The sequence below is a fragment of the Carlito syrichta genome, unplaced genomic scaffold (assembly GCF_000164805.1).
Source record: "Carlito syrichta isolate Samal-C Ts95f unplaced genomic scaffold, Tarsius_syrichta-2.0.1 Scaffold308850, whole genome shotgun sequence".
NCBI classification, from domain to species: domain Eukaryota; kingdom Metazoa; phylum Chordata; class Mammalia; order Primates; family Tarsiidae; genus Carlito; species Carlito syrichta.
This window is the reverse complement of record NW_007252946.1, coordinates 251,181-270,262: the sequence shown is the minus strand read 5'-3', so window position 1 is coordinate 270,262 and position 19,082 is coordinate 251,181. Positions and strand designations below refer to the sequence as shown.

At 43.7% G+C, this 19,082-nt stretch overlaps 1 protein-coding gene across 2 annotated transcripts in view; it reads right to left on the bottom strand.

Annotated features, from left to right (window-relative positions):
• The window catches only part of DNAJC6 (DnaJ heat shock protein family (Hsp40) member C6), a 161,762-nt gene that overhangs the window by 20,806 nt on the left and 121,874 nt on the right, over positions 1 to 19,082 (bottom strand). For both annotated transcript variants that reach the window (XM_008066164.2, XM_021716620.1), the window contains exons 6-14: positions 17,293 to 17,426; positions 15,451 to 15,645; positions 14,411 to 14,528; positions 12,052 to 12,131; positions 10,632 to 10,825; positions 10,428 to 10,508; positions 7,217 to 7,651; positions 4,969 to 5,103; positions 843 to 911 (exon numbers count right to left, since the gene is read on the bottom strand). In XM_008066164.2, the coding sequence (XP_008064355.1) occupies positions 843 to 911; positions 4,969 to 5,103; positions 7,217 to 7,651; positions 10,428 to 10,508; positions 10,632 to 10,825; positions 12,052 to 12,131; positions 14,411 to 14,528; positions 15,451 to 15,645; positions 17,293 to 17,426 (1,441 nt within the window). The remainder of the gene's footprint in view (positions 1 to 842; positions 912 to 4,968; positions 5,104 to 7,216; positions 7,652 to 10,427; positions 10,509 to 10,631; positions 10,826 to 12,051; positions 12,132 to 14,410; positions 14,529 to 15,450; positions 15,646 to 17,292; positions 17,427 to 19,082) is intronic.

Sequence of the window (19,082 nt, the reverse complement as noted above, 5' to 3'; positions counted from 1 at the left end):
GAGGTCAGGATGGCCAGTAATGAGCTGATCTGGCAAAAACATTGCAAAAATTTGTCAAATTGTACGTCGAAATCATCTGCTGACTGTGAGAAGCATAGCAGACCAAATAAACATCAATAGAGAAACAGGAAGACCTTAACTGAAAATCTTGGCATGAGAAAAGTGTGTGCAAAAATGGTCCCAAAAGAGCTCTTGCATCATGACAATGCACCAGCTCACACAGCACTGTCTGTGAAGGAGTTTTTACCCAGTAAACAAATAACTGTATTGGAACACCTTCCCTATTCACCTGATTTGGTTCCCAGTGATTCTGTTCTTTACCAAAAGATAAAGGAAATATTGAAAGGAAGACATTTTGATAACATTCAGGATGTCAAGGGTAATATGATGACAGCTCTTACAGCCATTCCAGAAAAAGAGTTCCAAGATTGCTTTGACCAGTGAGTTAGGTGGTGGCATGGGTGCATAGCTTCCCAAGGGGAGTACTCGAAGGTGACTGTGGTAGTATTCAGCAATGAGGTATGGAGCACTTTTCCTAGGATGAATTTGTGAACTTAATTGTCACACCTCATGTATACCTAAATCTGTTTCTATTGTCAAATGTTTCTGTTTCTGCTTCCATTCAGCAAATGAGACTTCAAAATTAACAAGTAGCACTACCATGTAATCAGATGTATTGGGAAAAGCCTCTTCAGAATATGAGTGAGTCCTTAGGAAAAAACAACACAAATCACACAGGTAGACTATAGCACTCTATGAGCACTCACTTCACCTTGGGTAAGAATTATGCTTTAGCAACTGGTTCAATGTGTAAAAAAAAAAAATCACCTGCTGCCTTTTACCTGGTTTAGAATGCCAGTCCCAACCTCCCGAAACATCTGGCTGAATGTTCACAGCAGGGGTACTAGAAGCTGCAAATGGGGAGAAGAAAATGAATGAGAACAAGATAGCTCAGAATCTACTTTTCTGAATTCACACAGGAGAACGCCATCCCTTCCATGAAGTCTACATGGACTCCCAAGATCCCAAGGGATTCCTTTCCCTTCTCAGTTTCCATGACACTCTGCAGCCCTCCATGTGTTTTACCTTCCCCTAAGGTCGCTCACAGGAGACTTGGTAGAATCATGTATTATTTGTCTCTGCTCCTTCTTTGGGCCACCTTTGTTTTACTCCATATCCACACTCTGTGATTTATAAACAAGCATGTGCCTGTCTTCATTAAATTGTGAGACCCTGGAAGGCAAGAACTATCTTATATATGTGTCCCACTTCTATACTGAACACAGTCAGTGGGCAACAAAGAAAAGGGTGAGCTTAATTCACCTTAGCTGAGCATTAACAAGTGTATCAGAGACATGACCCACTTTGAACTGAAATTTTGTTTTCTTATCTGCTGTGACAGGATTTGAGAATGATGAGTCATTCAGAGCATGTTTTGGGTACTGGCTACATACCCTCCTCTATGCTGGTGGCAGGGGTGTGTCTACTGTTACTCAAAATAAACTCATTTCAGCTTCAGAATAGGTCATTCTGACGCCCCTCAAAGTTCTAAACCTATAATTCAAAAGAAATGTTAAGCTAAAGAGAATCAGGTGCACTAGAGGCATACATATAAGGAGTATGTTTTTTCTACATCTATAAAATATACATAAGAAACTGGATGCCATAAGAATTTCTTTCTAAGGCATCTCTCTAGGTTTTGGCCATAAAAATCAGTGAATAAAATACAGATACTAAACTGACACTGCAAATGAGATTTCACACACACACACACACACACACACACACACACCCAAACACTATCACCACCAGAAAAAAAAAAATGAAAGCACCAAGATTAGCACTCCAAGCCTTTTCTTTGCCTCTTGTTTACTTGGTACCAACCATCTTGTTCCTTCTCATAATGAAGTTAAAAAGAACACACATTACCAGGAATAACAATTGTTTCCTTTCTATTCCTCCCTTCTCTTTTTCCACAGTAGTGCATGAAGACTGAGGTGGAAATTACACAGTTTTGCTCACTTTGCTGTCTGATTTCCTTTAAGCTCATATTAGTCTCATATCCAAATGAGATGTCGAGATAGGAATTGGAACTTTAACCATATGACTGAAGCTATTTATGACTACCTGCTGCATGCAGGCATGTCACCAGGGGACAGAGAACTAAAGGATGCATTGCCTATCCTCAAGAAATGTAAAATATGTTGGAGAGATAGGAATAGACTAAGGGAAAGGTGAACCTAATATCTGTAATCTCTATTTTGCCTTTAATCATGGCTATCTGTTTACTTGTTCTTCCAACACCGTGTCCTGAGTGATTGTTCTCTTCAGAATAGATGTGCTGTAAATATTTGTTGAACTCAAGGGTGGTATTTCCAGAAGAGATTTTCAGAAGAGATTTTCAGAAGAGATTGGTGATGCCTTCTAGAAATGTGAGGGAAGCACCCCAGAATTTGGAGGTGGGCAATTTGAACTCCCAAAGCTGACATCTGAGGGTCACCTATATGCTATTTTATACGAAGATGATGCAATTGACTCATGAAGAGTATAATAATAATTGCTTTCGGAGCAAAGACAGTGGAAAATTCTTCTTAATCACTGGCATAACACAGGCCAAAGGGAGAAACGCAGCCACAAAACCAAGGAGTATCAACCTGTCTATGCAGGCAGCCTATTTAACCACTCCTCAGATCCAGAACTGCCATGCTGAAGTGTGAACACCCATGTCCACGAGACATCAAAGGTGCTGTTCTCATCAAAGCAAGAACTTCAAAGCATTCAAATCAGGGAAACACATAGCCTTATTGACACAATCACTATGCGTCAAAGAAACTTGGATGGAGAAAGTGAGTTAATTCATTTTGTATTTCTAAATTAGATAGAAAGATAGATAGCACCTACTGTGGGCAAGTAATTCTTCCAGGCACTAGGGATGCATTAATGAACAAAACAAACAAAAATCCCTGCCTTTGTGGAGCTCATGTTCTAGTGGGGATAAGAAATCAGATGCCATAAGAAATAATTTCTTTCTAAGGCACCTCTAGGCTTTGCCCATACGGTCAAACGTAGATAATAATTATACATAGATAAAACAAAAATAAGACATAGATAAAACAAAGATAAACATAACACATAAGTAAATTATTCCATATATTGGAAGTTTCTAGGTACAATGGAAAGGGGGTATGAGTTGCAATCTGAAATGGCACAGTCAGAGCGGGCACCATTGAGAAGGTGACATCTGAGCACAGACGCAAAGGAGGTGAAGGCATTAGCGTGCAGATGTCTGGGAAGAGTACAAGGCACAGTATACAGCCAGAGTGACAGTAAAGGGGCCAATTTGGCTAAAATTGAGTGAGCAAGTGGGGAGAGAACAGGAAACGAGGTTGCACGCACTGGGACGCCAAGCACACAGGGCCTACAAGGGCCATATCAAAGATGTTGGCTTTATGCAGAGTGACATGGGAAGCCAGTGGGAACAGAGCAATGAGATAACTTACATTATAAATGAGTGAGCAAACATAACTCTAACTTATATGCCTGCATCTTTTCTCCCACAGGTAATCAACATCCAATCAGGAGACTCTCTTAAGTGGGCACAGCTCATGGGGGAGAGGTGAGTTTCTTGTATGCTGTCCTGTGGGGCCACTTTAAACAGCTGGAAATCACCCAGAAAGGTTGCTCCTGAGCCGATATCTCTTTTGAGTCAAATTCATCTGACCTGCGTTGCAGAACTCTTCCTTTTGCATTGGCATGGCTTCCTAAAGTCAAGCTGATGCCTGGACTGTGTTCTCCAAGCAAGCTCAGGGTGCCTTCAGCCATTAGCTGCCTTCTAGGTCATGGCCAGTAATGTTCAATAGCCTTCACCATCAGGAATGAGCTCCAATTCTCTGGTTCAAAGCCCTTTGTCCTTCACTGCAGAGCTCCAGGTTTTGTTTTGCTTTTTTGTTTTTGTTTTGTTAAGAAAGCAGGATTCATTGAGAGGACAGAAAAGCTCCCAGAGCTGAAGGGGACCCCAGGGGATTGCCCAGGGCTCTAGTTTTAATCAGTGTCAGCAAAGTGATACACTTTTGCACTTAAAAATGCATGTTAGGTTACTATTCTTTCTTTGCAACCTAAGCTTCTCTAACGTAAAAATATAATTTTTTGTAATTATAACACATTATAATTTAATATTAATTTATTATTATAAAAATAACATTTGTAATTTTATTATTATAAAAATAACATTTGTAATTTTAAGTTTCCTAGTAATTATCAGCTAAAACAAGTAAAAAGACACTAGTGGAATTAATTTTAATAATGTATTATATTTAACCTGATATACTCAAAGTATTATTTTGACACATAACCAATAAAAAAAGCATTAGTGAGATATTTGACATTCTCTTTTTGTACTAAGCTTTGAAATCTGGTATGCATTCTATATTTGGAACATACCTCAAACCAGACTAGCCACAGTTCAAGTAACTCAACAACCATGTGTCGCTAGTAGCTGTTCCAAGCTTTGTTCTGTGGAATGCTAATTTTGTGAAATACAAATATACTGTATTAATTTAAGACATACTTTTCCACGTTTCAAAGATCATCTGTCCAACCAGGATGCATCTTCCAATCATTTAAAAGTGCCACGTTTCTTTCTTTTTCATTGGTACATAAAATAATGATACATCCTACAATCAATGGTGACTTTGCAATCCTGTCCACGTAGTGCTAATGCAACAAAGAATTCCACAGTCAAGTCCATTTTAGGAAAGCTGAGTGAAACAAAGCGAAGCAGGCTTCATTTTCGTAAGACACCCCAGAGCTTTTAATATGTTCGTGGGGATGTGAATTTCCAAAAGAGAGATGCACGATGTAACCTTTTCTTTAAGAAAAAGCACCCATGGGATATTTTATATCTGAGCACCGATTGACATCTTGCGGAAAGCTATGTTCCACCATACCCAATATAAAATACTTCCTTACCGTGCACTGTGGGTGAAGGACTTCTTGTAGGTTGGAGAAAGGGGTCACTGGACGCATTGGATGTACTCAGAAAAGAACCCAGCAAATCCTGCCCTGATAGCTTAGAAGGTGCTCCAAATGGGTCAAAAGTGGCAGCTAGGAAACAATGGGGAAATGCACTTATTTGTCCGATGAGTTCATTCATTCACTAACTACTGAAGAACTGTCACTATTGTCTGGTCTCAGACCAAACGCTTGAAAGATCAGGATTCTGCATGCCTCCTGGGTTTCTCAATGTGCCCATCCTAGCCTCAAAACTTCCTGCATGGCTAACAACAGACACCCCTCCCCCAAAATCTCTGACACATGTGAATAATCCCATCTTTGTAGACAAAGAAGCAGTCTGCATTATCTGTTGGGTGAACCACCCAGCTGATACCACAGCCACTATACAAGCGCACATGATGTTAGGAGAGCATTACGCTAGTGGAGGCATCACTGGTTGAATATTCCTTAAACTGTGTATTCTACCCGGGTTTTAAGAGTGGGATTTATGTGTCAACTAGCCTTATCCCTTCTTACTGTTTAGTACATTTTAAGTATTAATTTGTGTTAAATTAGAGGCATTCTCCAATAACTACCACTGCCTAATACCACAAGAGCTCAAAATTTAGTCCTCATAACAATACTGATAAGTATTATTCCCATTTTATAACTATAAAATGGTTAAGGTTTTTCAATAAGGTGACACAGATAGTTAAATGTTGGTCCTGGGATTCAAATCTAGTCCTTTAACTCTAGGTTTGGTATTCTTTCTATTTCCTCTCGGGTGACAGAATAGTGGCGTTCTGGATCTGGGTCTGCCACTAGTCTACTGGGTATCCTCGGGCAGGTCAACCAACATATCTAGGCCTCGGTTTCACTGTCTATAACCTGCAGCACAGAATTAACTGATGTCTAAGGCCCTTCTAGTGCTGGCACTGGAATACAACTCTCTGCATGGGAGTATGATGAAAGAGATCATTGGAAGTCACACAAGGTGCATGGTCTCAAAATGCACCCATCAAGTACTAGTCTCCCTTGGGTCCTGAGGATATCTTGTTTCCTGACAGAGGTTTTTTCACTTCGGCAAGTCAGATGGAAAAAAGTAGAGAGGAAATAGCCTTGACTAGGCACCTGAGTTCATACCCCAGCTGCACCAGTAACTAATGTAGGAACTTAAGCCTCAACCCCTATAAACTTTGATTCTGAGACCCACTCATAAAAGACGCTCCAGTTGAACCACCACAAATCAAGGCCAGCCCAGAGCCCTCTGAGAAGTGAAGGGTAAGCTTGGGGAAGAAAGTCCCTGCAGTATACTCCAGTATACTGAAGAGCTGAGACATTTCTCTTTAGCCTTCCTAAAGTGGTATATCTTGGTTAATGGTGACAATAAGGGGCAGTTGGTTTGAGGTGGTTCTTCAAAAGCGGAAATGGATCTCTGCTTGCTCAGCTACACTGTCCTGTAAATGTCAAAAAACTGTGAATAACCAGTCAGAGAAGGGTTGAGTGGGCGGCATTGAGCAGAGTGAGACTCACTGGGCCCGTGGGGTTCGTCTCCTTCCCTGCTACCTCTGCTCTTGTCAGCTGTGCTGCTGGCAGGACTCACTTAAACACATTTTGAAATCACTAGTCACTCCTCTGCACCGCCAAAGGTTATTCAGAAAACTACAGTTCCAGGAGGGCATCACAGGAAAATGGAGGAAACACTCCAGAGTCAATGGCCGTGTTTTGAACCGTGGCCCCACACATTACGGTCATAGAAACTTACACTGCTAATTGAGCTCTAAGCCTCTACTTCCTCAACTCTAAAAGGGGGATAAGAATAGCACTTACTTACTCGGTTTTTATAGGAATCACATCATGTTTATTGCTAAATTCCATGTCTGGGAAACAGTAAGTACTCCATAAATATTAGCTCTTATAAATAATAATTCATCAATCTACATCTCCAATCAGAAGTAACTAAAGCTGCTCAGAAACTGAAATCCTGAAAAAAGAAAATTATAAATATAGTGTGAAGCTCAAATATCCACTCTTGCACTACCTTGCCGTCCTACCAAAATGGACAGTATTTCTATTTTCTCTTGCGCTCTCTATTTAAATGAAGACATAGACCTTTCAGAAGCCAGAAAAGTCTAGTTTATTAGGAAGGTTCAATCACAGTGGCTGCTCGGCCCAAAGACTATAACTCAAGACTAAGAGGCACGTGCGATAAGAAGACAGTTACCTTCTCCTGCTCTCAGGGTCGGAGATGCCGAGGCGGAGGTGGCAGACCGGCGTGGTGTTGACTGGGCAGACGCAGGTCCACCAGCATGAAACACGTCATCCACGCCTGACTGTCCGGCCTGGGCAGGGCCAGCCGCACCGCCACCCCCAAACAGGTCACTCAGGAGCTCGGAGTTGGTGGGGGGCGCTGCTGGCGGAGAGAAGCTCTTACTCACTGCCGACCCTTCCAGGCCCAGAAGGTCCACGTCCTCAGGGGGCGGGGGGGCAGCTGGCTCCTGCAGCTTTTTGCTGGGCTTCTTGGCCCCATGATGCCGGTCACCGTTGGCATTAGCATGTGGACTGGAAAGAGTCAGAAGTTCATCATCTGATTGCTCACTTTCCTGATTCACCAGGGCAGCGTGATCCTCTTCACAGAATGACTTCTCTGATTTCTGATCTGCGGAAGGCCAGTGCACCCATAAACAGTTAGCCTCTGACTACAGCACTGTTGGGTTTTGCTATATAATTCCAGAAAGAGAGAGGAATTCAGCCCAGGGCAAACAGCGCTTTCGCAGCCTTACCAATAGGGGTATTGCACATTATATTCAACCACCATTTGCTCAGCATCTGAGAGGCAGGACAGTATAGGGGTAAGGAGTGGAACTCAGGAGCCAGACAGCCTGCGATGGAATCCTGGCTCCACTACTCACTGGCTCTGTGACACTGGGCTAGTTACTTTACATCTCTGTGCCCTGGTCTTCTCCTCAGCAAAATGAGAGCAGTACACCGTACCAAATTCATGGGCTACTGTGAGAATTACATGAGATGGTATTGTCAAGTCCTCCAATCAATAGCAACAGTACCTAAGTGTTGGCTTTTTTTGGGCACTATGCCAGGTGCTTTGGGGGGTGGGGGTTGTCAATTTTATCTGCTTGTCACCTCTCACTATCTTTGGCTTCTCCTGGTAATCTGTAGCCAAAAGCAAAGCTGCCCTCCCACAGCCTGGAGCCAAGGTGCAGCACACACCTAGTGAGAGGGAGAAGCATTGCATGGTCCTTATACCAAGCGGCAAGCAGATACTTGCAACACAGCGTGGTCGGCGGGAATGAGACCTTTCCTGGGGAAGGAGTGACTTTCCAGGCCTTCTTGAGGCAGAGCTTCCCAAGAAAATGGGTTACTTAATATGGGGTGTGCCCACCTTCCAAATCAAGCCCAGATCACACCCTCTGTCCACCATTCTAAACAGCACAAATGCACTGAAAAGGAAAGGCTTTCCTAAGTTGGGCATCAACTCAGTTGGTAGAAAACTGACTGGAACAGATTTGAAAATACATTATTTATCTCCCTGGGAGTTATCATGCATATGTTTTACTGCAGAAATATTAGTGTTTGACTATAGGTTGTTGCCTGAGATGCCACTGGGGATGTTCAGGGCTATATAGTTTATGTACTGTACCACCTTTCTAAAATCCAGACAGTTCTGCCTTCCTAAACACATCCAGCCCTGAGAGGTTCAGATGCACATCTGTGCTAACGCCTGTTTCAGAGTCTGCAGGAATTATTTCTAAGTTATTCATTAATTTATGAAATGGCAATGGAGAGGTAAGAGTGGCATTTTAGTAAAAGCCCCTCCTGTGAGAAAGACAAGAGGTAAGGAAAGTCGAGAGGGGCTGAGAAATCCACCTGCTGTCCAGGCATCACTGGGTTTTCCAGCGTCTGGGAAGTTGCTAGTCCCAGTTCTTAAATGAAAATTCTGAAGTCAGCCTTTCAGTTCAAAGAAACTTTGTGAACATTTTTTTCCACCAGACGTTGAAAACTTCTATAGACAATGAGATACGGTCTTATATTCATACATCAGCCAGGCTCGGTGGCTCAGCCTGTAATCCCGCGCTTTGGGAAGCCGAGGTGAGTGGATTTCCCGAGCCCGTGGGTTCGAGACCCGCCTGGGCAACTTGGCGAGACCTCATCTCTACAACAAATAAAAAAAAAACATTAGCCGGGCGTAGTAGCGCGCGCCTGTAATTCCAGCTACTTGGAAGGCTGAGACAGAAGGATCGCCAGAGCCCAGCAGGTCGAGGCTGCAGTGGCTGAGAGCAGCCACCACACTGCAGTCTGAGCGACAGAGTGAGACTCCAACTCAAAAAAAATAAAAAATAAAATAAAAATATTCATACATCAGAGGAAGGCCAACAGAGAGAATTTTGAATAGACCAGCCCCAAAGTCAGCTGCCCACCCCCTCCACACAGAGCCCTGACTACTCAATTTTACACTGAACCTTGCAAATAACCTCTACCAGCTCTGGGGCAAGGATGCCCAGAGGGTATGGATCAGGATGCCAACGCCAGTCTCCTGGTGGCTGCAGTTGGAAGTGTTATGCCAGGAAGGATTCTGAAAATATCTAGAAGTTTGAGAGAAATGGACGCAGTGATCAAGCCCTGATTTCTGCTATAGTTCTTAAAGCAAGTAGCAGAAACATAGGCCAAATCTCTGCTGTTTGCCTTCCTTGTACCAAGGTAAGATCAGTTCTGTCCTGCTAAGTGGTCTAGGAGTTATACTACTTTCTTTCTCTCTTTCTCCCTCTCTTTTTCCCATTCCCCTCCTTCCATAGGGTTTTGCTGTGTTGCCCAGGCTGAAGTGCAGTGGTTCAACTATAGCTCACTGTAACCTATAACTCCTGGGCTCAGGCAATCCTCTGGTCTCAGTCTCCCAAGCAGTTAGGACTACAAGCATGTGCCTCACACAGAGTCTCCCTATGTTGCCCAGGCTGGTCTCAAACTCCTGGCCTCAAGCAACTCTCCCACCTCGGCATCTCAAAACACTGGGGGATTCTAGGCATGAGGCATCACACCCAGCCCTGATTTTATATTGTAGAATATTTAGTCGAAAGCAGGAGACAGACTCCTTTGTTAACCTCTTCGTATTGTCAGCAGCCTAAAAGGAAATCCTAGAAACATCACACTTATCCATCAACCCAGGAAGGTGTGAGCCAACACACAGCAGAGACAGTGAAAGAAGGATTCAACTTAAAATGGCCTTTTGCGTCAGTCCAAGAGCATCCGTGGAGTTGAAAGTGTGGAGGTTGCCCGATTTGAAGAAGGATAAGTGGAAAGAGTATGAAACAAGGAGGAGCTTGGATGGCTTCCAAGTGCTGCTCCTGGGACTAACCATCTTTATAGAAGAAACACACCACTCAACCATCAGAACATGTGGCTAAAGAAAGGCATGGAAGTACCTTGCCAACAGAGAGAGGCAAAGAAGCCGCCTTGTCCAGCGTGCCTGGGGTTGTCTGGAGGGATATCTCCTTGAGCCTGTCCTGCAAGACAAAAGGCCAGGCAGCATCCATGAAACACAGGAAATAAGTCCATGTGACAATTAACATGCTCTGGAAAACCAAACCACTCTGTTCTGGAAAACCAAACCACCCGCAGACTCCTACCTCCTAGGGCCAATGTATCTTGATGTTCCTGGTGAGAGGAGAAGAGGATGCTGGGATTGACATCTTTTGTGCAGTAATGCTCCCACGGAGGTGTTAAGTCCACTACTTTGTCATGGGGCTGTAACTCCACATCCAGTGTCACCTGAAATAGCTGAGGATATTTTTCTGGTACGTCGCACGCGTCTAACTCAGGCCTAAATAGGGATTAAAAAAAAAAAAACAGTGAGAAACAAGGAAACCAGTATGATGTTCAGCACAAAAACCCTCTTAGGTGAACTCTGAGATTCGTGTCTAAGGAAGAATCAATCATAACTGCATAAGTTATTTTATGTGTCTGAGTTTCCTTTTCTTAATCTAGAGAAAAAAAGAAAACGATGCCTGCTCAACAAATTTGGATGCTACAGCATGAAAAAGCACTCCAGAAAGCAGGGCTGATCTATCTGGCCAGTATTTGCTGGCATGGCAAAACCATTGTTAGAACAGTGACATAGGCCTACCCACCTGGGCCCTGGAACGCCCACTCCTATCCTGCCCCCCCATCCTCCCCACCCCTGTGGCTTCAGCCGTCCCCCTGAGCTCCCTCGACCACACTGTGATACAGGTTAGCGTCTGGTGCGCAGGTACCCTGCAGACCCTGCGTCAGTGCTGCAGCCGGGCATCCGTTCTGATGCGCCACTGCTCATACCGTATGACTGATAAATATGACTGATGAAACTGCCCGCCCTGCAGCTTCCACCAAACACAAGGGGATACAAAGGTGCAAAGGATCAAAAGGAGGGATACTTTGTTCCCTCTTTGTTTACTCTTGTTCCCCCGCATAGAATCTCAGACCTCTCTATTTGAAGTCTTTGCTCCCTTTGCACTTCTCAAGACAAATCATATCCAGCTGAAAGCTTTAAAGTGCACCCAGCCTGGTACCTGCATAATGAACATTTGTATACCTAACCCTGAATTGTGTACCCCACATCTTTATAATAAAGAAAAAAGCTGGGCATGGTGGCTCACACCTATAATCCCACCACTTTGGGAGGCCGAGGTGAGAAGATTGCCTGAGCCTACGGGTTCGAGACCAGCCCTGGCAACTTGGTGAGACCTCATGTCTACAATAAATTTAAAAATTAGCCAGGCGTGGTAGCGTGCGCCTGTGGTTCCATCTACTCGGAAGGCTGAGGTGGAAGGATCGCCGGAGCCCAGCAGGTCGAGGCTGCGGTGGCCGGGAGCAGCCACTGCACTCCAGTCTGGGCAACAGAGTGAGACTCTGACTCAAAAAAAAAAAAAAGAAAAGAAAAATAAAGTGCACCCAGCCTCTCTGTGCTGCTGACACAGAGGCTTCTGAGGGTGCCCTTGCATAGTGCCACAGAGCCTCTACCCTTCACAGCTGCACCGATGGTAGCTGACTTCCAGCCCAAGCAGTACGTACTTGGTGAACTTTAAGACTGTTGTGTCCAGTGGTATGAATCCAGTATGAAACTGAAGCTGGAATATCTGCGTGTTGGTCACCTAAAAACACAAGAAAGAAGCACATTCCAGTCGATCCGTGCAAAGGGACCCGATCAAAAGATGAGACTGTCGGGAGCCATGCCCCGTCCACTATGTCTGAATCTTTGTTTACTGTGAATATTAAACAACCTCTGCATGTAGAATGGGTTCAGCTTCGTCTCCAGCCTCTCCTCTCCATAACTCTGCCTTGGCAAGCCACGTCCTCAACCACTAAAGTCTCCCGTTCTTGAATGCTGCCATACTTTGACTCACTGCATTCCTTCTACCCAGGCAACCTGATGAACTCATCCTTCAAGGCCCACCTGGAAAGGTCATGTCCTCACTGTAGCCTTTCAGGGCCACCACTGGCAAAAATAAGGTGTTCCACGATGGCACCTCATCATCCCTCCAATATGGTATTATGGACACGTTTACGGGGGACCCTCCCAAAATAAAATTTATTTATAAAATATTGTGCATTTATTCTTCCATGTTTAAACTTCAGTCACCTTCAAAATACTCTCTGTTTGATGCAGTACACCTTCGAACTCATCAGTTATGATGCCTCTGAGTTCTTCGGCTTTTTTTTGTCTCACCTCTTCTACTTTGGCAAAACATTTCCTTTGAGGACTTCTTTCATCCAGAGGGGGGGAAAAAGGTGCTCAGAAAGGCGCTCGGGGTGAGATCGGGTGCACAGGGAGGGTGGGACAAGGGGGTCATGCCACTTTTGTTCAAAAACTGCTGAGCACTAAGCATGGTGTGGGCAGGTGTGCTCATAAATCACTCATCGTGAAACTGGCAAATGTGTTGAAGAATCTCCCCCACAAAAAAAATCCCGTGAAGCTGAATGCAGCCTCTCACAACAACACCAGTTGGGACATTGATGCCGATGGGTTCCTAGAATACTTACCTAAGCGGGGGAAGCCTGTACTACAAGGGGACTGCCCTCCAAAAGATAATTCCAGGATTTTTTGCCCCCTCCCTTTGTCCATACATGAATTTCCCCTGTGAGGGTGAGTTGCTTAAAGGCAGAGACACAGTTTCATTCTTGTCCATCCTAAATGCCTCAAAAACACTAGCACAGAGCATGCACTTAGCAAATATCTGATGAATTAAAATACAATTATTCGCAACATTATTCTTAAGAGTCATACAAGTGGCAATGGCCCAAACATTCACCAACTGATAAAGAGACTAATTTTGAAATAGCCATATGATAAAATATTATTTGGTCATTTAAAGGAATGAAGGGCTGACTCATGTTATAGCATGACGAGGCTCCAACACATTATGCTAAGTGAAAGAAGCCAGTCACAAAACACCACGTATTGTGTGATTCCATCGTATGAGATGTCCAAAGTAGGCAAATCCACAGACACAAAAGTAGAGTAGTGGTTGCCAGGGGATGAAGGCAAGGGAATGAGTGGCGACTGCTGGCGGTGACAGGCTTTCTTTGGGGGCTGATGAACATGTTCTAGAATTAGTGGTGATGCAGTGGAATACTAGGTAGCCACGAAGAAGGACAAACATAGGGACTTCGCAGCAACCTGGATGGATTTAGAGTCTATCATGCTCAGTGATCTATCACAGAAACAAAGCACAGAGGACCAGATGTTCCCACTCGTAAGCAGATATTGAACAATTATCATAATACTATAAGAAAGGCATGGGCAGTAGTGGGAAACAGTTGGGGGAGGAGGGGTGAGATTGACTGCTGAGGGAAACTGCCAGGGGAGGGAGGGGCACACCTCATCAACAAGGGCACCTGCATGATCAACGTTTGTATACCTAACCCTGAATCGTACCCCACATCTTTAAAAGAAAAAAAAGAATTAGTGGTGATAGCTGAACAACCTTTTGAATACATCAAGACCTATTGCATTGCACACTTTAAAGAGGTGACCTTTATGTTATATGAATTTTATCTCAGTAAAAAAAAAGGACAATAATACAATCATTTAATTATACATCTTTAGTAGAATTCTCCCCTTTTACACTGATCCACAGGGGACACTAGGAAAGCCACGGGCTTCTAAAAAGCGTAGTTTGCTAAAAGTTCTAGGGCCACCAACTCCTGGCACAGACATCATCATGCCAAGGACTTTGGGCAACTCGCAATGTCTCTGAGTCTCAGTTCCTTCCTGTAAGATGAGAGAGATAATATAAGCAATCTTCAAGGGCTGTTTCTCATTCTAAAGCCACAAGTCACTTGAGCCCAAAGCAATGTGGAGAAAAGATTCAGAAACATTCCTGCCGAAGACTCAGACGAGCTTACACCGTGACTCTTCCTAAAACCATACCTTGGCCTGCAGCCGGCTCCCAATGGTTGACCTCAGGTGATACATGGACACAACCACATCTCCTTGCACGGTGATGTTCAAAGGAATGAAGATTTTTCCATCTTGGACACGATATTCTCTTTAAACAGAGACAAAGACATGTATTGAAGGAGGGAGAGTCCAATCTGTTATAATCACACCGACACAGGTATAGTTCTCTGTGGCTCTGGCCAAGGGACCTGTCTGCCCAGGACCGGACCCAGAAACTATGTCTTATCTTGAATAGAAACAGGAGTGTGGCCAGTGTCAACCAGTCCTGCCATGGGATGGTGTTGGTCTACCGTGAGGATTTCTCTCTCCATCCTATCTGGACTTTCCAATGGTGCAATTGTCCATCAGCTTTGTAGATCTCATTTTCCTCAAACGCATACAGCCCTGGTGTATTTGCCTTTTCTTAACCTCAAATCAATAGTAAAAGCAGAGATGAAGGGAACAAAAAATCCCATCGAGATCAGTATAGAAACAGGAATCTCATACTCCACACAATCTTAGATACCAATCCCCAAATTCAGTCTATTCAGAACAAACCTCATCTTACGTCTTCACCAACTCCCTTCTCTCCACACCACATACGACCTCCCACGGGCACTGCTCCTTATTATGGATTCTATAACATCTTTCATTATATTATCATCTGCGTAGTTGTTCACCTAGAGACCTCATTCTTCACCGATTCCTCTGTTACCCTCCCCAAGTCCCATCAAGGCCATCTTCTTCTTCAATGCCCACGTCCTCTGTCTGCCACCACTGTCTTAACCCTCATTATGGCTCATCTAGTCCATCAGTCTCTATCGCCAAGCGATCTGAAAAGGAGCTGTGACATCCCTTGATGTAATCATACATCTCTGTGATCACCACTGATTTTGAGCATTTTAAAAATAGATCACCCATTTCACAAAGACAGGGTCTTGCGGGAAGAACATTCTCCAACTCGGTCCAGCTCAATTATGCAAGAACTGGGCAATGCACGAGAAAAAGTGGAAAGGGCCGTCATTACTTACTTCATTCGTTCAAAATCTGTGCACGTGGTATATATTTTGGTTTCTCCAATCAGTACATCACAGTAAGGGCGACATCCATTTCTCTGTTTGTTAAAAAAGGGGATAGGGCTGACAGTGATCGACTTAATTGTGAGAGGCTTGAAGTGAGGGCGGTAGGGCTTGTCTGCCAGCAGGTCACACATGTAGCCCAGGTATCTGAAACAGAAGATTGCCACTCTGCTGAGGCACCTCACACCAGGGGAAATGAGCCATCTTTGCTACAAAGTTTGCTCTTGCAAATTATTAAGTTACAATAAAAATTTACTCTGTCAGTTTCTTAAACCTCCTCTAGCAAAAGAGAATGCAGGCGATAATTTAGGAAAGCTTTTATCTACTGACATTGTTGTACTCCCCAAAGAACTGATAATGGGGATATTTATTAAGTCAAAAAGCCGAAGGGAGCTTTACACTAGCTCAATATTTAAATATCCATTCCTATTTTCTCTAGAAGATTAAATTTATCCACCATAATCTGGCTTTGGATAAATTTTAGAATTTTCTCATAAGAAGTGCTTTATGGATTCTATAACTTCTTTAATCACATCACCAGCTACCTGGTCAGTGTAAGTAAGGAGAAACAATTTAAACAAGAAAAGGGAAGAAGTTTTCACTACGGGCAAGAAAATAAACCAGTTCTCTAGAAAGGGTTTTCTTTTTAAAGCAACTATTCAGATTTTCTTTTGCGATCTATTTCCTTATGAGAATCATAAGCCAGGCATGGTGACTTACACCTGCAATCCCAGCACTATGGGAGGTGAAGGTGAGAGGACTGCCTGAGTCTACAGGTCCGAGACCAGCCTGGGCAACTTGGCAAGACCTTGTCTCTACAAAAAAGCAAAAAATTAGCCAGGCATGGTGGTGCGTGCCAGTAGTTCCAGCTACTTGGAAGGCTGAGGTGGAAGGATCACTTGAGCCCAGCAGGTCAAGGCTGCAGTAGCTGCGAGCATGCGACTGGATTCCAGCCTGGGTGACAGTGAGACTCCAACTCAAAAAGAAAAAAGAAAGAGTAAATCTTAAAATATCTTATTCTCTATTTTTTCACTTTCTCTTATTAATCATGTTCCCCACAAGAGAATCGCCAGCTAAGCATAACCAGCTACTGTGTGTATTTTAGTAAAGACCAGTATCATGAAACAGAAAGGGGCTGGTCTTAGAGCTTGGGATCAGGAATGATGTTCTGGTCAAGGTCAGTAGGTATTTTTAGCCCTGGGGAAGATCACAACCTGTCTAGTCTGTTTCCTCACTTATGCAATGAGGAAAGTGAACAAAAGTATTCTCTACAGTTTTCTTCTGGCTGGGCTCAGAGGCTCAGCCTGTCATCCCAGCACTTTGGGAGGCTGAGGCAAGTGAATTGCCTGAGCCCACAGGTTTGAGACCCACCCAGGCTACTTGGCGAGAACTTGTCTCTATAATAAATCAAAAACCAGCCAGGCGTGGTAGTGCACACTTGTTGTTCTGGCCACTTGGAAGGCTGAGGCGGAAGGATCGCCGGAGCCCAGCAGGTCAAGGCTGCGGTGGCCGGGAGCATGCCAATGCACTCCAGTATGGGCGACAGAGTGAGAGTCCAACTCAAAAAAAAAAAAAAAAAAAGTTTTCTTCTAATTTTAAAATCACAGATTCTCACTTGGGGGCTTATGAAACTGTATGGAAACCCAATACTCCAATTCATTTTTTTCCATAATACAGGACAATGCCAGATAAACTAAAAGAAAGTTACAAATGCACCTCCAAGACAGGATTTCAGACAGCACATGATATCAGTTAGGCCAAGTCTGTGCCCACCCTGAATCTAGCTTACGTTACCTCCTGTGGGATGGTGAAAGTCCAATTCCTGGTCGTTTTGCATATAGCAGTCGAACAGCCGGGCCAGGAGTGGAGTAGAGATTACAGAAAATGAACATAGCACCAACCAGAATTGACGATGCCGCCCGTCCATCCTGTCAAAGAGAAGGCAGAAACTCACCATGAACGTGACCAAATCACTCGCAGTTAAGAGACAGCAAGAGGAGAAATTCTCTTAATTGGGGGTGCCTTTCACTCTAGAGCTGTTCACTTGAAAACCAAAATCTGTTATACCTATTCAGATCTCAAAGCAACAAGAAAAGACTTATTCTTAGGATAATATTGACTCCACACTAACCTAAGAAGTCCAGTAAAGTAAATGTTATCTACATATGTTCACTGAAAAATCATGTAATCTTCAAGGTAGCTTTGGACTTGTAGATCAGAAAAAATGGTTGAAGTCTCTTGGTTTAGGACTGGATCAAAGTGCTCACAGGTTAGGCAAATGCTGTTTGTCGAGATATGCTATATATGTATTTTACCCAGGATAGGTTCCTAAATTCATATAAAATGAAGCTTCACCTGATCCAACCTAGGAATAAACCTGTTGTGGACTGAATGTTTGTGCCCCCCATTCCTACGCTGATCTCCTTACCCTCAATGTCATGGTCTTACGAGGTGGAGCTTCTGGGAGTTAATTAGGTCATGAGAGTGGAGTGCTCGCGAATGGGATTAATGCCCTTATCAGAAGAGACACAAGAGCTTGCTCTCCTCTATCTCTGCTCTTGGCCCTGTGAGGACACAAGAAGACAGCCGTCTGCCACCCCAGAAGCAGACCCTCGGCAGACACTGGATCTTGGACTCCCCAGCCTCCAGAACTGTGAGAAACAGATTTCTGTTGCATAAGAACCGTCTGTGGTATATGATTGCAGCAGCTCAAGCTAAGACAACATCCCAGAACATTCCTGACAGATGACCCAATCTCTCCCAGAATAAGTGAAAGGGAGATTTACTGCTACGTGTAGCAGTCCATTTCAGCATAGAGTTCTCCCTTATACTGAACACGTTGAGTTGAAGTCTCTTCCTCCATAGTTTCTGTCCGATGCCCCTCATTCTTCCTTCTGTGACACAAGAAATAAACCAACCCCTTTCTCCCCGTGACAGCCCTTCACACATCTGACACACTCTCCCTTCTCATCAACACTTCTACTTCCATTTAAAACAAACCAAATCTCTTTGAATCTTCTTCATTTACTAGTCCATTTTAAGATAGATGATCATTTAGCACACTTCTTCTCAACAGACTCAAGTTTTAAATGTGCCAACTTAAATGTGCTGCCCAGATGCGAAATGCATTCTGACCAGACTAGAGAGGAAACATGTTCCTCGATCTGAACTCCATGCTTTTATTAACACAACGCTGGCCCAGAGTAGTATAATTGCAGGTTAAGTCACACTGTCAGATCTTTCTGATCTCTCTACCCACTAAAACTAGTAGCTTTTGCTTTTGTTTTTTGCTTTTTTCAGATAATCTGTTAGGTTAATGGACAAATATGTTTGATGTTTTAGAACCAGAATTCAGGACTTCATATTTTTCTTGTACTTAATTTCACATGGCTGGTTTTTGTTAATGCTCAGCCTGCAGGAACTTTTTAAAACCAGACTCATATCCGGGCTCAGTGGCTCAGCCTGTAATTCCAGCACTTTGGGAGGCCGAGGCGAGTGAATTGCCTGAGCCCGCAGGTTCGAGACCCGCCTGGGCAACTTGGTGAGACCTCATCTCTACAATAAAATTAAAAAAAAATTAGCCG